The 25,652-nt window shown below is 46.5% G+C and overlaps 1 protein-coding gene across 1 annotated transcript in view; it reads right to left on the bottom strand.

The window, feature by feature from the left end:
* Window positions 1-25,652, bottom strand: part of LOC146194399 (uncharacterized) — a 148,408-nt gene that overhangs the window by 44,140 nt on the left and 78,616 nt on the right. Inside the window, exon 6 of the mRNA XM_084596548.1 lies at window positions 17,339-17,584. Coding sequence (XP_084452674.1) covers window positions 17,339-17,584 — 246 coding nt within the window. The remainder of the gene's footprint in view (window positions 1-17,338; window positions 17,585-25,652) is intronic.

Here is a 25,652-nt window from a genome sequence, read left to right on the forward strand (position 1 = left end):
AAATCGGAGTGGTCACTTTGCGAATTCGACGGCAGAGCGCTTCACTAATGACGGAGACAGCTGCACCGGTATCGACGAGAGCGAAAACTATGGCGCCTTCTACAGAAACTTTGATAACATTAGTGGGACGACACGGAGGACTTGAGGAATTCGAAACAAGCGCAGTTCTTGCCCCCGGAACTGCGATTGTTAGTTTCCCTCAACGGTGCTGGTAGAACGTCGCAGCATTGGAGAAAGCGATCGGCGCCGAGGAGAATGTGATCGAGGAGTGGCATAGGTTTGGCGATCTTGTGAGACAAATTGAGAACCGGGCGGAATCATTTGCGAGCGTGAGTCGGTATCGTACGGGTAAAGTCGAATGTCAGGCTGTGAAGGTTGGAGGCGCTGGCGAAAAAGGCGTGCACCATGGCCCGGCCGACTGCAGGCATAGCAAATCGGAAGGTTGTCCGTAGTACGCCAAGGTTTCATAGGATGTGGGCGGAAGCTTGAGGGTGGGGCTTGGAACGAAGGCTCAGCATGCGGCGGTCAACGGTAGGCAGGGGCCTGCACATAGGAGCCAGACGTGGGCGAAGGTGGTGGCCTAGCCGGTACAATTGGGCATACGTGAGAGGTGCCGTCACAGGCGGCACCACGGGGTTGGACGGCAAGACATCAGCGACGTGTTCTTGCACGACACGGCGTATAGTAGGGGCCAAAGATGGAGCCAGTTCAGGAACGAGGCGGCCCGAGTCTTGAAAATGGGGAAGGAGTGAGATTTGACGTGCGACCTCTTCACGAATAAAATCTTTGATCTTTTGATTCAGCGGGCTCCCTTCAGAAGTTGGCGAACCACCCAGGGCTAATGCGGATACGCCTTCGTCGCACATACTGGAGCGGCGCCTAGAAGCGCGCCGCTTGCGGAGCTCGTCGTAGCTGTGGCAAAGCTTCACGAGTTCACTAACGCTGGTGGGATCTTTCGCTACCACCATCTGGAAGGCGTCCTCACAAATGCCCTCGAGGATGTAGCGGATTTTGTTCGCTTCCGGCATGGCCGGGTCGACTCGTTTGCAGAGATCAATGATGTCTTCTATGTAGCTGGTAAAGGTCTCATCAGCGCGCTGAACACGCAAGATGACAGGTCAGCCTCATGGTTGCGAAACCAGAGGTTCGCCACGTCCGTCAGATAGAATATGACGTTACTGAGCTTGTATGAGTCATCCCACTTGTTGTAGCTGCTTACTCTTTCATACGATGACAGCCAGTCGTCGACATCTTGATCGGCCGTGCCACTGAAGAGGCAAGGGTCACGCTGGTGCACGACGCCAGAACAGATGATCGTGGGTGGAACGGCCGGCAGCGTCGAGGTGGACTCGTCTTGCATGGCGGTCGTAGAGGGTAGTGTACGGCTTCGCAGTTCCAGTTTGGTGGGATCGTTTCCGGCACCTCCGCCAATTGTAATAGGGCGTTTATTGACGCTCAGATAGAGAGCTGTGAGGAGAGGACCTTGCAACGGCGAGCCCAGCGTACTTCTTTGTCTTCGTCGCACGACGCACTGGTGCATGTCGATGGCTGAAGTGCTGACTATCACAGTACAATATTTATTATATACGGAATGTGAGGCATCGTTCGTTTAAGGCAGCTTTTAGAAACATTAACTGTACTGACTACATTCGGTAAAACCTGTGAACTCTCTGTGCTGTCACCGGCATCGCGCGCATAACTCCGCGGATATGCTAAGCATGAGCGTCGAGTAAACGTGCCGCCATTGACTAAATTATATCACTTACCGCTTAGTGTCGAAGTGTGAGGATAAGAAATTCGTTGACTTTGCGTTTGTGTCACGAAAGCGTCTGCTTAGTGTCTGGCCTACGTCACAAGTTTCCTTTAATTGTTAGTCACGCATTACGTCGTTAGTGTTCCCTCATATCATTTACGGCTGCTTGAGTCATAATATATCACCTAAGAATAGGTTTCGACGGTGGCAAACTGCTGTTCACGAGTGTTTATAGAGCTGATAGACGTTCGTGTGTTCAACGTTCGATCATGGGTGATCTTGCATTGAGAGCAAGCCCATAGCATGCTTTTTATGGCCTTGAAAATGAATCCCTGCACACCTCTCAGGAATCTTTCCTGCAGTAGGAAGACAGTGCTCTCAAGACGTGCTTTAGCTGACCAAAAACAGCGAGTAAATTGTTGTTGTTGTTGTTGTTGTTGTTGTTGTTGTTGTTGTTGCTGCTGCTGCTGCTGCTGCTGCTGCTGCTGCTGCTGCTGCTGCTGCTGCTGCTGCTGCTGCTGCTGCTGCTGCTGCTGCTGCTGCTGCTGCTGCTGCTGCTGCTGCTGCTGCTGCTGCTGCTGCTGCTGCTGCTGCTGCTGCTGCTGCTGCTGCTGCTGCTGCTGCTGCTGCTGCTGCTGCTGCTGCTGCTGCTGCTGCTGCTGCTGCTGCTGCTGCTGCTGCTGCTGCTGCTGCTGCTGCTGCTGCTGCTGCTGCTGCTGCTGCTGCTGCTGCTGCTGCTGCTGCTGCTGCTGCTGCTGCTGCTGCTGCTGCTGCTGCTGCTGCTGCTGCTGCTGCTGCTGCTGCTGCTGCTGCTGCTGCTGCTGCTGCTGCTGCTGCTGCTGCTGCTGCTGCTGCTGCTGCTGCTGCTGCTGCTGCTGCTGCTGCTGCTGCTGCTGCTGCTGCTGCTGCTGCTGCTGCTGCTGCTGCTGCTGCTGCTGCTGCTGCTGCTGCTGCTGCTGCTGCTGCTGCTGCTGCTGCTGCTGCTGCTGCTGCTGCTGCTGCTGCTGCTGCTGCTGCTGCTGCTGCTGCTGCTGCTGCTGCTGCTGCTGCTGCTGCTGCTGCTGCTGCTGCTGCTGCTGCTGCTGCTGCTGCTGCTGCTGCTGCTGCTGCTGCTGCTGCTGCTGCTGCTGCTGCTGCTGCTGCTGCTGCTGCTGCTGCTGCTGCTGCTGCTGCTGCTGCTGCTGCTGCTGCTGCTGCTGCTGCTGCTGCTGCTGCTGCTGCTGCTGCTGCTGCTGCTGCTGCTGCTGCTGCTGCTGCTGCTGCTGCTGCTGCTGCTGCTGCTGCTGCTGCTGCTGCTGCTGCTGCTGCTGCTGCTGCTGCTGCTGCTGCTGCTGCTGCTGCTGCTGCTGCTGCTGCTGCTGCTGCTGCTGCTGCTGCTGCTGCTGCTGCTGCTGCTGCTGCTGCTGCTGCTGCTGCTGCTGCTGCTGCTGCTGCTGCTGCTGCTGCTGCTGCTGCTGCTGCTGCTGCTGCTGCTGCTGCTGCTGCTGCTGCTGCTGCTGCTGCTGCTGCTGCTGCTGCTGCTGCTGCTGCTGCTGCTGCTGCTGCTGCTGCTGCTGCTGCTGCTGCTGCTGCTGCTGCTGCTGCTGCTGCTGCTGCTGCTGAGAACGGGATGTGAAATGACTTCAGTGACATTACAGCTCAGCAGGTAATTTTCCATCTCCCGCACTCTCGACTCTGTATTTATGCAAAGCTCTAAAATTTGAAATGTATTGGCACTTTCAGATGTACCTGCATATTTTGCCCTAAATACGTTCCGCCTTATTTTTGACCGGGCATATTCCGGATACTAGGTGAATTTTAAGGAAGAAGGGCATATGCTTTCATGGGTGTAAATTGTTACCCAGTTCTAGAGCTTACAGGCATGTACTTGATTAAACTCCACTTGCAAGCATAGAGTAACTTAATAGGGTTTTTGACATCAGCTACACGTAGCTGCTTCCTGCCTTCCGACGCACATAGAGCTCAGCATAGAGTGACGCGTAACAGGAGCAAAGGAAAACTGCACTCGCAGGTGTCGGCCAAGAAGCGTTCTCGCGGAACATGACTAGATCTTGTAGGAGAAAACTGTCCCGCGAAGGTCTCTCTGTCGTCGGTTTTGACATACAAGACGACATCGCAACAGCCGTTCTGCCACCGGAGTGGCAAGGCAGATAGCCCTGCGTGAGATTTTCTCCCCCCCCCCCCCCCCCAGTGTTCGCAAGATCACCAACGGCCCTGTGTGTGGCGTCAGATTACCCTTCCTAAAAAATTGTGACGCTACCGCTCTTTGTACTGCTCACCATTTCGCTTCCTAACATGCACATTCTAGTATTTTTTGCGATAGTGGTATGAACCGACGACGTGAGTAAACCAAAAGTCTTTCTTAATCACCTTACTAGACCACGTGACCTAGCGCAGCAGGCGTTGTCAAAGGAGGATCGTTAGTGAAGACGTCACGTAAGAAAAAACAGAGAACAGAGGGTATCGATCTACCGGTCACACGGTGGCGCGCATATGAGGCAGAAGAAGGGGAAGCCGCATCTCGCGAGTTATCTTTCCCTTCGTACACGTCATCATCATCATCCTGACTATATCCACTGCAAGGCGAAGGGCTTGCCCATATTACTCCAAAGAACCCGATCCTGTGCTAGCTGCAAACTTTTAAACATCATCCACCCACCTAACTTTCTGCCGCCCTCTGCTACGCTTTCTTTGCCTTGGAACCCAGTTTGCTACCCCGCTAAGCGACCATCGGTTATTTTCTCTTCGCACTACATGTCCTGCCCATGCCCATTTCTTTTTCTTGATTTCCACTAGTATGTCAGTAACTTGAGTTATTTCTCTGACCCACTCTGCACGCTTCATATCTCTTAATGTTACCTCTACGTCTTAATGTTACCTCTACGTTTTTTCGTTCAATAGCCCACTGCGTTACCCTCAACATTAGTAAAACCCTTTTCGTTAACTTCCATGTTTCAGCCTCATAGGTGAGTACCGGCAGGATGCGACTGTTGTATACTTTCCTCTTGAGCGATACCGGTAAGCTGCTGGTCATAATCAGTGAGTGCTTGCCACCTGCGCTCCATCCCAATCTTATTCTCTTTGTTATTTCCCTTTAAGGGAGCCCACAAACACCTCCCGAGCATTGCTCGCAAACTATCTCAGCCGCTAGGTTATGCTGCGATATCCATCTGAACGTAATATAACACGTCTACGCGCAGCACAGGTCCCGCAATCCTATCCGAAAGTTGGCGCGCTCTTTCCTTCGACTTTTGCGGTCCCCCTTCTCCTCTGTGCAACGTGTCTACGTACATGCGTTTTCGAATGACTATTGGTTTGCTTCTTTGCGACGTCACGCATCCATATAACTTCCACTTATGCCAAAATAATTGTAATACGCTTAAGTTTTAGTTATCAGGAAAGAAAATTATAATGTTTTATAGACAGAAACATTTTTTGAAAGCATTTTTTTCTTGCACTTCCGGTCTCGCGCGGGCACCGCGGTAACCACGGAGCACAGTGCCACGGAGCAGTCGCGCGCGGCGACCTCGTTTCAGTTCCTTGCGGGGCGCTTTCCGCCTGTGTATGTTCTCGTTTCTTGTGTCCCCCATGCGAAATGGACTTCGAAGTCGGCTTACTAGTCTCCAGCATTAGGTCGGTGCCTTAAATGCCGTGCCTCAGTGCACCGCGTCGTACGTAGTGCAGCAAAATTTCGGAGGCAACCGCTCCGTTCCCGTATCAACCAAACCAAAATGCGCACCTCAGATCGAGTCAAGGCGACAACACACGCTGATAAGTAATGTGTTTACTAGCCTGAATATAGCGCATAGGTAAATCACGGTTTCACAGGTGCAATGAGTTAGTCATTGCACCTGTGAAACCGTGATTTACCTATGCGCTATATTCAGGCTAGTAATAGTCATTGTTGTGATGAATCATTACTGTGGCGGCTTTTAAAATCCTACCGTCTGAACTGTTGACTTGATTGCTTCAAACTCGTTTTGTGACGTAGTAAGTTTGTAGCGTATGAACGTTTGTCTTATAGTAAATTAGATAAGACAACTGTATCTACCTGACTCGGCCATGCGCGATGCGCGAAAGGGTGGTATCGTGTGCCGGCGTTGGCAGCTTTCGGCCCCTGATGCTGGCGCAGATTGCGGGTTCGCATTGTACGCAGGAGCTACGAGCAAATAAAAGTTACCGCAATATCAAAGCTCCGTGTGCAGTTTCACCACAAATGACCGAGCGGTTGAGCCGGAGAAATACAAGACGCCACGGTAAACACGTATCAGGATTCGCATGCTCTATCTGCCCCTTGCAAGGTTTCACATGACGTTCAATGATGAGGAGGCACCAAAGAAACAAAGAAAACAACTTTATTTCGAGAGAAGGCCTACAGCAGTTATCTAGATAAGTCCTAGAGCATATTCTATTATGTCCTGAGGCATTAAACAATTGACGATATTAAAAAAAAATTCTCTCCGCGGCGAAGCGCTGTGCATTCTTAGTCGCTCAGCAGTATAAATTACCGCTAAAAACATATTATTTCGCGCTCATAATATTAATCAGTGCAATTACACCGTTGTCTTGTAAACTGTGTAGCTTAACGAATGGGGAAGAGCGAGCCCGTGAAAAAAGAGATGTTACATGGTCATTTCTGAAATCGGTTCACTTTAATTACCTCCATTTACTTCCAGCTTGACCTCAAGAAGCTGAACAACTCTGATGGGCATAATTATTCGCAATCTAGCTTTACACACACCCTGAACCAACAGTTGCTCTGCCTTTCCTACTTTTTGTTTTAAGCGGCAGCTTCGATGCAATACTTGAAGGGCCTGCGAGCGGTCGCACACCATGTGGGGTTGCAGCGATAAGCAAACAGCAACATGTTTTGTGTGCACTTTTGCATAGACGCAGCCAAAAGCGAAACACAGAGACATGGGTACAAGACTGCACTCACTCCGACAGAAAACGACATATGAAACTGCGCTCCAACTATTGTTAGTCGCAGCAAACATATTGAAACAATTGTTTTGGCTCTAGCGGCCAGTGCTTTGTGGCACTGATGTCAGTCTGTTGAGCATTTGGGTTAAGTATACCGACAGTTGTACAGTGCAACTGAATAGTCATGATGAAGCGCAAATCTGTGCCTGTGTGCAGCAATTAGTTCTTTTTTGACGGTCTTTAAAAGGCATCAGTGATAAGGTGGTGCTCTGAAGCTCTGCTTGCAGCTGTCCTGATGAAGTGCCCTGAGACCGTTTCTCCGCATCCTAGAGGAGCCTCTCGACGTACGCTGCGTGAAATAGTCATCGTGATTACAACAGTTTGCTTAGTTTTTTGTGTAATATTATAAGTAGAACAAAGTTTTAACTTACAAAGAGTATGCTCCATTTTCACTGAAGCGGCACAGAAGTGTCCTTTTCTTGATTTTGCCATTTTCACTTTCCAGTGGTCCTCTTCTTTTCTTTTTTTTTTTGTGCCTGGAGCCTAGAAGAATTTTTATTGAAATGAATAACAGCCAGATGGTACCTAAAAAGAAGGTAAATATGAATCAATTTCTCATACTTTAGAAAAAAATGTGTTTCTTGTTGCCTACAAGCAAAACTATGCCAAGTAGAGGCTACTATAAGGAACCATTATGCATTATATTCACATCACTGTAGCAGAGATTGCTTCTGTTTTAGCTTCTATATTCAGTGCTTTTATATCAAATTAAGAATGTGATGCAATGATCTTCAAGCAGCAGAATGAATGTATGACATAGGCTATACAACATCATGTCGTGAATCACCCGTGTTCTTCCTGCTGTTGTATTCTAGCGATCATCATTAGTCCAAGTGATCAAGTGAACCTTCAGCATTCTTTCAGTTTCAAAACAGTAGCTTTGGGACATTCGAGATGGTTCTAGAGGGGTCAGAAACTTGCGCTGATACCTTCCAGTTCATTAAAAATTACCTTTGTCTTGGGCCTGCACTAAGATGAGGAGCACAAAGGAGAGACGAGGTGTTTTTCCAGCCAGCCCTCCATGCTCGCCCTCAACTTTGTGTCATTGCAGTGTCTCAGCTCATGTCATTTCTGTCTATATGTATTCCTGGTGCGCTGTTCTTTATCTCATCTCATCTGCCTATTCTAATATACCAGCAATGACTTTGCATGAGGACCCTTGGGTGGCCTGTGCAGTACGTCTATAGCCTCCTGTCTTATTTTTTTCATGGAAGGGGAAAACAGAATGGCTAGTGCTAACATCCTACCAAATATGTTTTACCATATTATATGAAGCATCCTTGAATGTAAGAAGTGTGCACTGCAGTCTCTTCCAAATGTATGAGAACTACCTTTGACATGTCAGTGTTCCAAAATTCGAAAGGAAGACACAAGATAAGTTCAGCTAATTTTGCAGCAGTGTATTTACTATCAGGATGGAATAAATGTGGAAGCTGGCTCATAAGGTGCATTGGGTGCCTACTTTATGCAAAGCTGGGATTGAGTTACGCGGTGGGAATTTTTTTTGGCAGATGTCAGGGTCGACTCCTGTGAATCGCAATTGTAGGGTCTCATTTTACCTGGCCTGATAACATGAGAGCTCCAGATCAAGCACTGCACTAAGGAGACTGAAGTCAAGCCCAAATTCCATAAAAAGAAGGCACCAAATGTGTCCAGTAACACAGCAGCTCCTCCCTCCTCACATTAAAAAAAAAAAAACTTGAACTCTTTTTTTTCCTCCAAACCTCAGCACACAACCACGAGAAAGACTGTTTTGAGATGTTTAAAATTGGTCACCATGCAATTTTTCAGCCCTTCAGGGATATTCAATAGCACGAACTAAAAGCGATCTGCTTAGTTGCAAGTTGAAGAATCAAAAGGAGCAAAAGGAAATGGAACAAATGAAGCACAAGCTTTTATAGATGAACTTCTGATTTTTTTTTCGCCCTGTTTTCTATTTCCTTTGGCCTCTGTTCCTTTTATAATGACAATATTATGAACATACATTAAAAGCTTCATGCAAGTACGTATTGTTTGCACATGTAATGCAGAAACGTTGCACTGCATAGTCACACTGGAGTGAAAAATAATGTCTTAGTCTTCTCTTTCATTCAATTTACCTTACTTGCATCCCACCATCCAAGTATGCAATTGATTTGGAAGCAAACCTGGTGACAAAGTTATGAAAAGATTCAAAGGAAGATGTTTGGGCTTTGGGAGAGTTGTCGAGTGTCAATCAAAAACCGGGAGTCCTTCAATATAGAGTTCAGCTTCTTGAAAGCACATGAATCTGTTAAAAATATATAAATATTTGGCTAATGAGTTGCAGTGTGGGTGTGTATTCTAGTCAATCGTAGATGCTGAACCTGCTTGCAGCTGCTACATTGCAGCTGAAAACAGTTTTAGAATCATATTCATAAGAATACCCCAGGTCTTGCACTACTATATTACTGTGAAAAGAAATCTAAGAGATGTTGTCGAGCAAACATGCTGCCCTTTGTCTTCTTTAAAATTGTCAGTATAGGACAATATGGAAAATTCCATTGTATTTGTGTCCCATACTGGCATGTATAACCAAGCTACCTCAGTATTAAAATATCTTGCAGTCTTAGCACTCACATTTACATTATTTTGTTTCTTCACTGCATTATGGGTTTATTTCTCGGCTATGTCATATGTGAACTTGCTTTTATGAGTGAATGTGTAGTAAGGTTTTTCCTTGAAGTTCTATTTGCATTACCTATCCCTTAAATTTATCATTGGTTGAAAAATGCCACGAATGTGAGCCGTGCACCTTCCAAACAACATCAAAAGGAAAACTTTTCAAAAAAACCTATACAAAACAGATTACCTCTGCTCATCCATTGCCTGTTTGCAAGGAGCTCATGCAGGCATTTGCTGTGTGGTCTATCATGGCCATCATGTTTATCGCATATGGGGTTCAACAGGTTGCACCACATGCTGATGATCAGGTCACCATCACCCTGGCTCATGGCAGCAACATTGTAAACATGACGTGAATGTTTGGATCCATGGTTCTAGTGCTTCACAGCCCTTTGACCTGCTCACAGCTTTCAATTTCTTAAATGCAGTATAGAATAATGTTATTACCATGCGTTCGCCCTAATTATTAAAGCAAGCAACTGCACGCATCTTTAGCAATGTGCCAGGCATCAAAGTAGCGCTGTAAGGGCGATTTACTGCTCTTGCAATATGTCCAGATAGCTGGGTGGCAGTCTGTAGATAGATGAAATTAAAAACTCATTACAAAATAATATATTTCAGCAAATGTACCTCTTCCCCAATGGTTTGCAACAATGAAACATTTTGTAATTCAATTGTTTGTATTATATAATGATTAATTTGATTCTTTTTATGTATAGACATGCAAGCAGCACTTGCCAAGGGCACTCTTGGTGAGGTTGAAAATAATTTCTCCTAATAATATGCAGAACTTGTCGCCTTTTGGTAAAGACTGCACTGAGACTCATTAAGTTGAGGCCAGGCCCCATGCTTGCACTATTGGGCACTGCAGCTGACTTCACACAGTAATATGAATTGCAGCTTGCCAATTTTTGTATCTCAGCATTGCTTTACCTCTCCTATTTTTACCTGTTTGCATTGTAGAATATGGTCAGTCTGAATGAAGGCAACGTTATACGTGCAGTACTTGGCGCTGTAGCCCGGAGAGTCGCAACGCCCATCTCCTGCGAGGTCCACTTCCATTCCATCCAGCTGGCTGATGATCTGCACCCGCTGTTCCTGGAAAAGCTGGGACAAAAATAAATGTGCATTTGTGAGCCACTTGTAACATTGCGTCGAACTGTGTCACTCGATCGTTGCACTGCTGCATGCGCGCGCTGTTTTTTTTTTATTATTACGCAAGCTTTCCATAAAGCATATTATAAGAAACCGTGAAAATTATTTTCCGTTGGGAACCACAGAAGGCTCCTGCTCTTATTGCAATGCCCTTGCAGATAAAGCGCTGCCCTTGCAGCGCTTTATCTCCCCCCCCCCCTTTCCGCAGGAAAAATCTAGTTGTGTATAACTCACGTCTATTCTCCTGTCAAAACTAACACTTGCACTTCCGATCGACAGCTGATCGCTTAAGGATAAAGAGGCACAACTTTGAACGACAAAGCCAGTTCACGCAAGTGATAACGTTTCATTCGCGACCCCCCCCCCCCACCCTCCTGCTGAAGGGTAAAGCCTCTTGGCCCTCTTTTTTTCCTGTTTCCATCTCTTCATTCCTGACAGTGTCCTTGCTTTCTTCGTTCTTTTATCAACCGCCCAGCTCGGTTATCACGTGTTTCTTTCCTGGCCGCCTCGGTTAGGGAACATGGACGCGGCTCCTTCCGCGCGGCCTTTCAGAGTGCGCTCTGTACAAACACCACACGGCGTAAAAAAAGAAAAGCTACAGGACTGGCGTCCTGCTGAGATAATAATCGGGCACCGAACAGTGTTTGTTTACTTCCTGCCAGCACGCGCGTTCACCGTTTTTCCGCAGTCTGCTGACGCCGAACCGCGGCTGACAAACTACACCACTGCGCACAACCTCGCAGTCCCCTTCTTCTCAACTCCTTCTTTTTTTTTCTTTAGAATCGATCGTTATCTTTCACGAAGGGGCATCGCATAGTCAAACGCACGAGGAGCCTAAACACGAAACTTTCAAGGTTCAAGCAAGGTGCACGAGAGAGTTTCCCTCCGCAACGCCCGGAAGACCGCTCTCTGCGATTTCGATTCTGAATTTCTAGTGCTTCGCTAACATCTCATACCCTTGCTGCGGTACGGATATTATGAACCACGAGCTCGAAAAGCGACTTCGGCGAATGAGTACACGCCGTTGGAGAATCCGCTGCTGAACCCGGACGACGATCATCATCATCAGCCTGACTATACCCACTGCAGGGCGAAGGCCTCTCCCATATTTCTCCACTTAACCCGGTTCTGTCCTAGCTGCATCCACTTGACCCCTGCGAACTTCTTAATCTCATCCGCCCACCTAACTTTCTGCCGCCCCTTGCTGCGCTTTCCTTCCCTTGGAATCTAGTTTGTTACCCTAAGCGACCATCGGTTATCCTCTCTGCGCACTACATGTCCTGCCCATGTTCATTTCTTCTTCGTAATTTCCACTAGAATGTCGGTAACTTCAGTTATTTCTCTGACCCACTCTGCACGCTTCCTATCTCTTAATGTTACCCCTACCATTTTTCGTTCCATAGCCCTCTGGGTTGTCCTCAACTTAAGTAGAACTCTCTTGGTTAGCTTCCACGTTTCAGCGCCATAGGTGAGTACAGGTAAGATGCAACTGTTATATACTTTCCTCTTTAGCAATACCGGTAAGCTGCTAGACATAATCTGCGAGTGCTTGCCAAATGCGCTACATCCCAATCTTATTCTTCTTGTTATTTCCTTTTCATGGTCCGGATCTGCGGTTACTACCTGTCCTAAGTAGACATATTCGCCTACTACTTCCAGTACTTCGCTACGTAGTGTAAACTGCTGTTCCTTCCCGAGGCTGTTGAACATTACCTTAGTGTTCTGCATATTGATTTTCAAGCCTGCCTTTCTACTTTTCCTGTCTAGGTCATCAATCATTATTTGTAGTTTATCTCCCGAGTTGCTTAGCAAGGCAATGTCATCAGCAAATCGCAGATTACTGAGGTATTCTCCATCTACCCTTATCCCTAACTGCTCCCATTCCAAGTCTCTGAATACTTCCTCTAAGCAAGCTGTGAATAGTACCGGGGAGATTGTGTCTCCTTGCCTAACACCTTTCTTTATGGGAATTTTGTTACTTTCTTTATGCAGAACTATGCTTGCTGTGCAGCCACTGTATACATCTTCCAGCACTTTCACGTATGGCTCGTCTACCCCCTGATTTCGAAATGCCTGCATCACCGCCGAGGTTTCAACTGAGTCAAATGCTTTTTCGTAATCAATGAATGCTATGTATAAGGGCTGGTTATATTCCGAGCATTTTTCTATCACCTGATTGATGGCATGGATATGATCGATAGTAGAGTACCGTTTCCGAAACCCTGCTTGATCCTTTGCTTGATTGAAGTCTAAGGTTGTCCTGATTCTATTAGCGATTACCTTAGTAAATACCTTATACGTAACAGGCAGTATGCTGATTGGTCTGTAATTTTTAAGGTCCTTAGAGTCCCCTTCCTTATGAATGAAGATAATGTTTGCATTATTCCATGGTTCCGGTACCGTCGATGATACCAGGCACTGCGTATACAAGGTGGCCAGTTTTTCTAACACGATATCCCCCCCATCCTTCAGTTATCTGATCCTCTTCAGCTGAGTTCCCCCTTTTCATAGTTTCTAATGCTTTCTTGACATCGTCCTTCGTCACTGGTGGAACGTCTGAATGTTTTTCCCTACCACGAATTTCTTTACGGTCCTTACTACTTTGGCTACTGTAGAGATTTGTATAGAACTCCTCGGCTACTTTGACTATCTTATCCATATTCGTGATGACATTGCCCGCCTTGTCCCTTATCACATACATCTGGTTTTTGCCTATGCCCAATTTCTTCTTTACCGCTTTAAGGCTTCCCCCGTTCTTTACAGCATGCTCAATTTTCTCCATGTTATACTTTCTTATATCGGCCACCTTGCGCTTATTGATTGGCTTTAATATCTCGGCCAATTCGATCCGGTCTTTTGGATTGGAAGCTTTCATTCTCTGGCGTTTCTTAATCAAATCTTTCGTCTCCTTAGACAGCTCACCGGTATCCTCTCTAACTGTCCTACCGCCTACTTCTACGGCGCACTCAGTAATGATATCTCTGAAATTATTGCTCCTTGCTTCTAGGGTAATGTTGCCATCCTCGGTTAGAGCTGAATACCTATTCTGTGGCGAGATCCTGAACTCTTCTGCCCTCCCCCTCACCCCTAAATCGTTGATGGGTTTCGTTCTTACTAATCTGTTGCGTTCCTTCTTCAGATTTAGGCTAATTAGGGACCTCACCATCCAGTGGTCACTGCGTCGCACTTTCCCGATTACCTCTACATCTTGCATAATGGCGGGGGTTGAACACATTATGAAGTCAATTTCATTTTTAGTCTCCCCGTTCGGACGTTTCCCTGTCCATTTTCAGTTCTTCCGTTTGCTGAAGAAGGTATTCATGATTCGTAAGTTATTGCGCTCTGCAAACTTAACCAATAACTCCCCCTGCTTTTCCTAGAACCAATGACATAGTCACCTACTGCCTTGTCTCCTGCCTGCTTTTTCCCTACCTTGGCATTGAAGTCGCCCATTAGTACAGTATACTGCGTCTTTACTTTTCGCATTGCCGATTCTACACCCTTACAACTGCCTAGTCATCATAACTACATGTAGGTGAATAGGCCTGTACGACCTTCAGTTTATACCGCTTATTAGGCCTAATTACGATGTCTGCCACCCTCTCATTCATGCTATACTATTAGTCGATATTACCCGCTATATACTTATTGACAAGGAAACCTACTCTTAGTTCTCGCCTCTCCGGTAAACCTCGACAACTCAGTACATGCCCATCCTTCAGTACAGTATATGCCTCGTTCGGCTTCCTAGCCTCACTAAGCCCTATGACAGCCCATTTCATACCTTCTAGTCCCTGTAAGAGCACTGCTAAACTAGCTTCACTAGCTAGGGTTCGAGCATTACACTTTGCTAGGGTCATTTTCCAATGGCGGCCTGTCCAGCGGAGCCAGGCTTTCTTAGCACCCCTGCTGCGTCACAGGTCTGACCGCCGCCTTAGTCAGTTGTTCCGCAGCCGTTGGTGACTGAGGGCCGGGGTTTTGTGGAGCTTATCATGAAAGGTTGCGGCCAATTACTGCACCAGAGTGGCCAACTCCTGTTCTGGTGAGGGAGTGCGTTGCCGGAGGTGTTCACCGGCGTCAGGTCGCACCCCAAACCTGTTTATGCAGTTCCATCGATACGCAGATTTTTTTTTTTTTTGTAATCCGGTGGAGAATTGCGCGGCACCGGGATTTGAACCCCGGTCCTCTTGCGTGCGAGGCGGATGTTCTGCCGCTACGCCACCGCTGCAGCTATAGTATACGACGATAGTATACGGCTTATATGGGTGCATTGGTGCGTGGGGTCGACTAGCGTAACAGTAACAAATATCAAAATATCATTGTAAGCTCGACACTGGTTTATTTTGAGCAGTGTAATTCACAGTGATGATAACAAATCTTGCTTATGCATGCCACAACGCCGAGCATGATCGCCTGAGCTAAAAAAAATCCACCCTGTACTTTGATAACGCGTCTAAAGCTAATATTATCACATCTTTTCATTTTGCACTTACCGGCAGTGTTGGAAGAAACAGCGTTGGTACAGCTCCTTCACGCACGCATACGCAGTCTTGTTGGGATCCCCAAATCGCGAGCCACACCTGGGTAAAACTTACACGTATCGGGAGAGAAATACCGTCCACAAACGTAGATAAACGCTTTCTTCCCCGATGCTGGCTATCCGATGAGCTGTAGCCACTGTTTCCGGAGGTTGGCGTTTTGAGGCACTTTATGCAGAATGTTTTTCCTGCCGTCACTAGCAATACCTTCGCAGCTAGGGACTGCACACTGTAACAACCTTTCGCTCATGTCCCGTCAAAACAATTCAGCGCTTCGATAACTGCCCTCGCGAACTCAAGAGAGTGGCCAATCTAGCCCAGAACTGTCCTGCCCCCATCGCGCACACGACGTAACACAATATCGAATGCGAAGTCAACGCCAGGGATGTATAGCGTGGCAACGAAACTTCCGAGTTGTGCCGAAGGGCGATGACGATGAAGCAGACGACGAGAGGCCCCCGGCGGCGCTTCGGCAAGCAAGCGCGCCAAAACGGAAGTTGCGGCGTGCGGCGCTAAGCAAAATAAGTAAAAGCGCAAATGCGTCAGTTGTGACGTCTCATTGGGTGAGGCCCGTGGAGGAGGGCCAGCCTTTGCGCGCGCTAAAAAGTTGAAAGGAGGAGGAAAGCCATGAAGGCGCAGATATTCAAACTGATTGCAAATAACTCTGCTTCCAAATGCCTAGTTTCAAAAATTCTTGCGGGAAGGTTATCTTACATCAGCATTCTTTCGCAAACTAGGCATAGGGAAACTGTTTCGATATAGCTGTTTTGAGCCCCTTTAAAGGTCCGGTTCAGCGGTTACTACCTGTCCTAAGTAGGCATATTCGCCTGCTACTTCCAGTGCTTCGCTACCTAACGTAAACTGCTGTTCCTTCCCGAGACTGTTGAACATTACCTTCGTGTTCTGCATATTGATTTTCAAGCACCTTTCTACTTTTCCTGTCTAGATCAGCACTGATTCTTTTGCAGTTCTCCTGAGTCATCAGCAAGGCAATGTCATCAGCAAATCGCAAATTAGTTAGGTATTCTCCATCCACCGTTATCCCTAATTGCTCCCATTGTAGCTATCTAAATACTTTCTCTAAGCAAGCTGTGAATAGGATTGGGGAGATCGTGCCTCCTTGCCCAACACCTTTCTGTATAGGAATTTTGCTACTTTTTTATGCAGAACTATGGTTGCTGTGCAGCCACTATATATATCTTCCAGCACTTTCAAGTCTACACTATGATTTCGCAATGCCTGCCTGACCGTCAGGGTTTCTACACATAGGCCGTCCTAAGCGTCTCTCTTGAATTTTGAAAGATATGGTCACCGGGATGACAGGGCAATGAAATGACGTCACGTAGAAGCCACGCGCTTGCGTAGACAAAGATATAGAAATGTTCACAATAGTTGGTTCGTGATTATTTGCGAGTAACTTTGTATAGCTTTGGCTCTTGGAGTTGGCCTTTCAATATGAAAATAAGAAGGGAAAACTTTTGCGTGTATATTAAATAGGCGATCAAGGCTCTGATATTTCCCCTCCGGAGTGCCAGTGATAAAAACAACCGACACTGCAGGACAACATATGAGAGGTACATTGATAATGTAATACAAATGTAAAATATTACTTTCCATACATGTCAATACACCTTTCATTTGCCGAAAGAATCTATAAAGTAAACTATATTACAGAAGTAGAAACTTTACTTTCAGACCTCAGAAACGTGCTTGGCGATGAGGCAAGTTAACTACACTTGTGCAGGTGCGGACATAAGTAAAAGGAGCACGCTTTTATTTCCAAATTAAAATCATGCTTTTTCTACTGATGATAAGAAAACAATATTTGTCCATGTTAATAGGGACTGGCGTCTACTACCGGTTCGCACATACCAGGACTGCCAATTTCAATTATGGAACGAGTAGAAAATTTAGAAGAAAAATGTGGTGCTGCGCTTACTTTTGTCCGCGCCGGTACACTGAGAATTCTGATGACAATTTTACCTATTTTGTGGAAGACGAAATTAAGCCCTATCAACTGCTACGGATAGAGTGTTTTCGGTGTGCCTAAAAGTTTAGAATGCGGAGACTAAAGGAATAATCTTATCTCTTATCACTCTGTTCTCCGAGGACATCCAAGTGACTCCGGCATTGCAGCTGCTGTAGCATTTATGTTGCATCATGAAAAATGGGTAAATACATGTTCTGCTTTCACTCCCTTCTTTCTTTGGGGATTGCGATCACAACAACGGTTATAGTTTCTCGATATTAATGCGCGCAGCGGCACCTCTACGGGGCAGTCCTCGAGCAGGATGGTCTCCAGCGCCAGCCCCTTGGTCTCTGGCATAAAATAGTAGAGTACCAGGCCGTTGGCCAGCGTCAGCGTGGCGTAGAACCAGGCCTGGTCGCCGAAGCCGAAGCTGTCGCGGATGCGCTCCACGAAGGCCGCGCTACAGAAGGCACACGCCCAGTGGAAGCTGCCCACGCTGCCCAGTACGAGGCCCTTATACCGAAGGGGAGCCAGCTCCGCCACCTGCGGTCAGCATCAAGCGCGCACGTTATCAGAAAAGAGGGACCATTCCGATTCTTAGCTCGCACCCTCCTCTGTCCGTCATCGTTCATTGTACCTCTCCAAAGAGGACAAAACGCGACTTCCAAGAAGCAATAACGAGACTTTAACAAATCAGCACCAAAGTCCTCCGATCTAAACGGTCAATGCACAGAACCTATTGCGTCAAAAATGCCGCCTAATCAGCTTCCAGTTAAGTATTCCTGCAAAAAGTGCACTCTTTTTATTCAAGCGCGCAGAAAATAGAATTCGCAGTCTTTAAGAACGTTAACATGTATATAAGCTTTGTGTATGGTGGTTTGACACATTTTAACATATTCGCCAGCTTCAATAGTCATTGAACTATCCAATACTGTTGCTTGAAGCACGCAGTTGAATTTTATTTAACAAAACTCTAAAAAAAAAGTAGCGATGTCCAATGAATTACTACATAATCTTCATAATAAGCAATTATTAAATCAGTGCTGTATTTAAAGTTTTCTTATTTTGTGTGCGAGTGCGTTTTGCACATGTATTCTGCCTACAATGGTCCTTTTCGTTTCTTATTTTTCTTTTGCTTGGCAAAGTGCACCGGTTTTCTTGGTTTTTCGGAGTTGGTTGTACGTCGCCTCATCGTACCTCGCTATCGCATCGCACTATATACTGCACTATATACTTATATATATATTCTGCACTATATACTTGTTTTTATTTATGTTGTATTCCCCCTAGAACAATGCACACGTTAGGGCGCCGTAGGTACTCTGTATAACTTTATTAAACAAATAATTAAATAAATAAACGTGCTGTGAGGCATCGTGTCTAGGGAGGATTGCAAGCGTAATACTAAAAATACCGCTTCAAGTCCGTGATCCGTGGCTACAATATCAAGCGCACGTTATTCTCTGTGGTTTCTTGCATTTCTTGCATATGACATGAAAAATACACGGCCAGAGAGGGGTTTCTGGAAATCTTCACAGTTGTTGAGTGCGAAAGCATTATGACAGCGCAAAAAGATGCTTGTCCCAAATTCTACGTCATCTCAATGCAAAACCGCTAAGTAAATCCATGCCGGGCAGTGCTCTACGCACGTTGTAATCCTTTTAAACAGAGTTAATCTCCAATGCATGTTTGTTTTAAATGTAGGCACCTTGAGAAAAAGTGCTGGCTATTGCGAAATAAATATCTAAACTGACGGATATCATACAAAAAAGTGTCATTATTCTAACTGATAGTTTGGTCATTATTTTTTTAAGAATATGCTCTCTTTGTTTAGAAAAGTGGCAGATCGGGCTAGTTGGGGCAGGTTTGACGTATGCTCGTCCCTGTCTGTTTCTTCTCCGTCCGTGTTGTTTTTACGCTTTCGAAAAATGTCAATCTTCTTTTTTATATTAGATATATGTTATGGCCTGTTAAAAAGAATAAACCTAGTTGTCGGAATTTCGAAAAATTGATTACCGCCCCGTTTTGGCACAATAGATCTCTATATTTCCAGCTTTGGGCCGTTCGTCCGATGCATTGACGTATAAATTTCAGCACTACGCTGCCATCCATGTGTCCTATCAAGATATAGTTTAGAGCTCCAGTCTTCGAAGTCTTCGGTGTCATGAACGAAACAAGCAAAAGTCTGGTGACGGCTAATTGGCAAGTCACATGACCGCGATCTCACTGGTCGGAGCGCTGTGAGCCGTCAAGAGAGCGAATAAAATAACAGGAGCTGCCAACAACATCTTTTTTGTCGATCTAATCGAAACATCATGTTGTGAAAACATCATGCAAAGCTGGGAACCTAAACGCACTCCGGAACTTGGTCAATCTTGGCAATCTCAGGCCTGATTTTTGAACCAGCGGAAATATTCATTGAGCAACGGAAATGGATCAGGCTCCAGTGTATGCGCCGCGTTGCATGCACCAAACAGAATAAGGCCGACAGTGCTTTCCGTGTTTCCAGCGGGCTACACAAATGAGGACGAGATAATAAAGAAAACTTTTGCACTTAGGCTTGCCACTACAACAGGGCTGGTAAGTCGGTAAACACACTATTGCGATTACAGCGCATGACGGTGTGTTTACGACAGGTGTTGAAAGGACACTAAAGAGAGCCCTGTCAAATTTTCGCTGAAAGGAAAATTCGATGTTCTGAGATTTCATAGCATTGTTGTTGCTTGTTCAGCAGCAAAATATGCATTTGTTGCTGAGACTGAAATTTTAAATGCACTTTTTTGCCGCTCTAAGTGCAACGTTGTTGCCCGGGAAGAGGACTGGGCCGTTCTTCTGTGAAAAAGAGGCATGCGAGGAGAAGAGCTGCGAAGGTGAGGCTCAGAGAAGGCAAACCTAGTGAAAGAGGACAAAGGCAGGGAGAATGCCTTGTGGGTCCTTCACAGCCAGACAACAAGATGCGAAATATCCCATTGGGAATTTTGCAGGGAAAAGCGCGGCTTTGACATAGTTGTCGCTTAGGCATCTCCAAAAACTCCCGTAATGTGTACAACTCCGTGCTATGGTCTTCCTTGATCCAATATGGCATAAAATGTTGCCACAAAATTAGGAATATAATCTTTAAAATATACTAATCGGAATTGCGCAAAATGCATTCTAATACACTGTTTTACTTAGGATACATGTGGCACACAAGCTAAGATGCTAAAGCAAAAAAAAAAAAAAAATACGGCGCGCAATTGATTCTTTTCGTAGCAGAGAAATCTACTACACGTTTGTACTGTAAAAAAAAACTTGAGGGTTGGTCTATGAACATGATCGTGTGGCCCGTACGTGCCTGCCCAAGCTTCTTGAAGGGAAGCGAACTCTGGCGTGTTCGCATTGCAGCGTTATAAAAAATAATGCACGAGAACGACTATATTTAAAGTGGCTAACTACTTCGGATGCATTTTTTCGATAAAATCAGTCTAAAGCAAGAACGTCGGAAAGTAAATATAAACACATGCCCAAAGCAGCAAATAGATATACTACAAGACCGCCAAAAATTCTGATAACATGAATTTACTACATTCTAAATGGAAGGAAAAGAAAAACAAAACACGAAATCAAGGAATGCAGGGACATGTGCTAATGACACGACATACGGAAGCCTGGAATCCTCTCTGCAAGTTCTGATTTTAAAACACTACGTGATCGCTTTCATTATAGTATTTGCTAAAGCTGTGTGTAAAAGCCGCCCAGAGAATATACTTCTAAAAATTGTGGTGCAGCTGTTCTAATACACGGGTGCAGACTCTGGACTATGAAAGTCAATGTTTTATGTTAAACCACGTTCGGGCTGATTTCCAGATGCTTGTACCAGCAAACCGCAAAAAACACTTTAAGAATGCCATTCAATCCTTACGAAATAAGCGCGCTTTAATTCACGGACATCGGGCTAGCGCCATTCCGGAAATGCTGCACCTAGTCCATCTAAGACAAATAATAAGAGCTTGGCTAAGCTATACTCGCCGCAGTCGTTAACTACTTGATTCGCTAGAGCTTTCCGAATAAGTATTTTACAGTGCAGTTTTCACTCCGGCTGGTTTTCTTCGTTTTCGTTATTATGCGCCAATTCAAAAATTGTTACCGCCAAAGATCTACACCTCAAATATGTCGTTTTCCCCTAAAACTGCATATGTTAAAGTTCATATATATATTACACAATTATTTCGCATTACAGAAGAGAACATCAAGGAATCAGTGACAGGTCGTACACTGCTCCATTTTAAAAATCGTACAGGTAATATAGGGGAAGCAGCGGACAAGAACCACTGTGGTAACCTTTTTGGCGTGGCACTGACAATATGGGCAGAGTAAGAGGTACAGTCAGGGCCATCGTTGAAGGTGTAATGCAGTGGCAATGCCCGTATGAGTAGAAGAGAGGACAAACAGGGCCATCATTGGAAGTGTAACGCAGTGGCAATGCCCATATGGGTAGAACCGAGGACAAACAGGGCCATTATTGGAAGTGAAACGCAGTGGAGATGCCCATATGGGTGGAACAGAGGGCAAACAGGGCCATCATTGGAAGTGTAACGCAGTGGCAATGCCCATATGGGCAGAACATATGCCAAAGATGGCCATCATTGGAAGTGCTAGAAAGTGGCAATGCCCATATGGGCAGAACATCGACCTAACAGGGCTATCATTGGAAGTGCTAGCGAGTGACATTGCCTATATTTGGAAGCTAGTGGCAATACGGGTGCATTGTAGGGCCTGATTTGGCAATACTTTGCCATCTCTTTCCCAATATTGGGCCTTTCATTTGTGCTGCCTGGGATAGGTCCGGATGTCAGAAAGAATTTAAGGTGGCAGAAGGCAGAATCACGATCAACAATCCAACTGAACGGTGCATCTTTGTGAAAAAGTCACGTGAGTGGGTAGGCGATGTCAGCGAAATTAGGAACACAATTCTAAAAAGCTCCGAAGCTCCTTCACTGATTTTCGTGCTGTAAACGTAGTTACAGCATCAATCTTCTGAGGATCCGACAGAACACCATCTTTATCGATCAAGTGACCAAGCACAATTGTCTGGCGATCGCCAAAGTGACATTTCTTAGAGTAGAGGACGAGGCCTTCTCTTTCAATGTAGTCAAGAACGATGGCGAGGCGGCCGTTGTGCTCCTGAAAGGTCTTGCCGAAGATAACAATGCCATTCAAATAGCACAAATTTTCTAGTTGAGTCCACGCAGAATGGTGTCCATGAATCACTCAAACATTGCAGGCCCATTGCACAATTCAAATGGCATTACGTTGAACTCCTAAGACTCGAGTGTCACAAATGCTGTCTTTTCTTTGTCGCTCTGGTTCATCGATATCTGCTGATCTCAAGTCTACCGGGAAGCATGAGGCTGAGTGAAGATAATCGATAGCACTGTCAATACGTGGCACTAAGGCGACCATAGACTGAAATTCTATGTGGTACCTTGTTTTTTAACGAGCATAACAGAAGCCGCTCAAGAACTCCAAGATTCCTGGGAAACTCTACGTTGGAGCATGTCGTGAACTTGTTCGTCAATTAGCTGAAGCACGCTCGGCGACACACGGTAGGGCTTCTTTCCGATCGGGAGAAATGATGCAGTATCAATCGAATGATAAATGCGAGAATTCGGAATCGGTGGCGGACGATCCCTGGCAAAGTAGAAAACGGAAACAGGCTTGGAAAGCAGATCAGTCAAAATTCTGCGCTCCTGTGTTCCCAAAGATGTGTTTATCATTGCCTGGATTCCAGATTGTACAAAAGAGTGTGTTTTCTCTTCAAGAGCACAGTCATTTACAGCCGCCACAGAATTCGATACACCTTCCTTGAAATGAGCGAGTATCATGCCACGAGGTTACACAGCTGGCTCGTCTGAATAGTTCACAGGTTCACAGTCCACAACAAACTGTGCTCTCTGGTAACTGAAAGTAGCTGAGACTATGATACAAGGCAGCAAGGCACTCTTTTTTGCACATACCTGTTGTAGGTTTAACTAAGGTGTCGAACTCCTCGCACAGATTTGTAGATGAAATAAATTTGATGAATTCTCCGGACATCGCAGGTGCAACTGTATCTTCAGACAAAAAAAAGCGCACCCAAATTAGACGACAAGGTTTCTATAAGAGCTAACATCTGTCGAGATCCGTCCACTCCGGCATGTCATACTGTTGCAAAGATCTATAGCTAGAGTTACTTCATATGTGGAACGAGGCAGCACTGTTAATTCGGTTGGAAACGCTCGGCCACCAATCACAATGATCGCGCTTCACGCACCCAGAGACACCAATGATTCAGCGCCAACGCCACGGAATACCGCAGAATCATTCACGCTGAACATAACTTTACGTCCCAAACGATTCTTTATGATGATGATGATGATGATGATAAGCTCTTTATTTACCCCCAAATAAGGGGAACCAGCCGAAAGACTGGTTGCACTGCTTCGAGAAGGTCAGCAGGGATCCCTTGGGACTCTGCGGCTTCCAACGGGCGCAAAATGAGCTGGCGCTGTTGGGCGAGCTCGGTGGTACGCAGGAGGGACTCCCACGAATCCACTGTAGCTGTATTGTTTGCGTTGTGTCGTGTACATGTCCACACCATGTGAATGAATGTGGCCGGTTGTGAGCAGTGTTTGCAACTAAATGCAATAAGATTTGGGAAAATTTTGCTATATAGCCATGGGTTTGGAAATGTTCCTGTTTATATTTTTCGCCAATGGACGGCCTCGCGCCGGGATAGTTCCCGGTGTGCAGGAAGGTATAGACACCGTTCGAGCCGATAATGCTAGAGGATGCCTGTGCATGTAACAAGGTGTAACTGAGTGCCTTGGGGAGTGTCAGAGGAAGCGGCTAGCTGAGGAGGGTGCTCCGCCCTGTAGATGAGTTGAGCATGCGCCTGTGCGTTCCCGCTGAGCGCCTTATGGGGTGGGGCCAATATGAGAAGACGAGGTGTAGACGGTAAGAGGAGAGATCGGAGGATAGTGTGCGCCTGTCGGGATATACTACCTGCATGGAAGTTAAGAGTTGCGAGCTGGGAATCGCTAACGACTAATTTGGTGGGTGGAGGGGTCGGTCAGAGCTAACGCTACGACAACCTCTTCCGCGCGTAGTAACAGTTGCGGCGTTGTGCCAGTTTCGGCGCGGTACCAATGCAACCGCAACCATACAGGGGCGAAGGGGGTGGTGGGAGGCATCTGTGTATGCAACGTCGGGGCGACCGGTAAAACGTTTGTGGAGTTGCCGGGCTCGGTCGGCTCTGCGCTGTGCTTGATACTCTGGATGCATATGTTTAAGAAACGGAGGTATACGAAGACTGAGTTTCTGCTCAGGCGTGAGATCCATAACGTAGACGTCGCCCTCAGAGGGGTGATTCCTACCTGGCTCAGTACTGCACGGCCAGCATGTGTCAGCTAGAGGCGCTCATATTGGGAAGTTAGAGTCGCTTCAATCAGCTCGTCCACTGTGTTGGACATACCGAGGGTCATCAGTTTGGTGGTGGAAGTGGACATGGGTAGACCCAAAACTGTCTTGTATGCCTTGCGTAGTGATGCATCCAGTCACTCCCGATCTGTTCGCATGAGGCTAAGGTAAGGGGCAACGTAGGCGATGCGCGTACAAACGAAGGCTTGTACGTGGCGCAAAAGGTTGGATTCGCGCATGCCCTTATGCTTGTTCGCGACACTTTTGAGCAGGCGGCTGATCTGGATTACAAATTGATCTATTCGCTGAAGAGTAGTGGCGTTTCCTTCATTATCTTGTAGATGAAGGCCCAGGATACGGATTCGGTCGGTACAGGTATGGGGGTGCCCTGTACTTGCAGATTGAAGGATGCCGGAGGTGATCTGGGGCATCTACCCTGGGTTGGGACAATAATGTATTCAGACTAGGTGCCGAGCAGCATAGGCCAACGGTGGCCATGTAGGTACCAACGCGATCGATGGCTGTCTGCAGTCTCCTCGATCTGGCCGTCACTGCCGTGTGTAATCCACAGAGTGAGGTCGTCGGCGTATAAGCTATGGTGCAAATAGCGGATATATGCCAAAAGATTGGGTAGGCCAAGCAGCGCAAATTTGAAACGAAGTGGGGAAAGCCCTGAGCCTTGGAGTGTACCCCGGCTTCCAGGACAGATGATGGAAATATCTCCTGAGCAGGTGTCAAGTTGCACTGCGCGATTCGTGAGAAAGTCGCTTATATATGCATACGTTCGTTCTCCCACCCCTAGGGTCTGGAGGATCTGCAGAATGGCTTCGTGCCGGACATTGTCAAAGGCCTCGCGATATCTAGACAAACTATGACTTTAGTGTCCAAAGTGCTGTGTGCCAGCAACTGATGCTTGAGCAAGATCATGATGCCTGGGGCAGCAAGGTGTGGTCGAAAACCAAACATCGTGTTTGGAAGTAGCTGATGTTCTTCTAGGTAACGAAGAAGACGGGTCTGTATTACATGCTCCAATAGTTTTCCCACGCAGGACGTGAGAGAAATAGGGCGGAGGTACAACAGAGTCGGTGGTTTGCTCGGCTTGAAGATGAGCACGAGGTTGGCGCATTTCCACTCTTGCGGGATGGCTTCCCGCTCCCACCATTTTTGCTGGATG

Source organism: Amblyomma maculatum, chromosome 3, assembly GCF_055883805.1.
Source record: "Amblyomma maculatum isolate TAMU_Amacu chromosome 3, ASM5588380v1, whole genome shotgun sequence".
Classification (NCBI taxonomy): Eukaryota; Metazoa; Arthropoda; class Arachnida; order Ixodida; family Ixodidae; genus Amblyomma; species Amblyomma maculatum.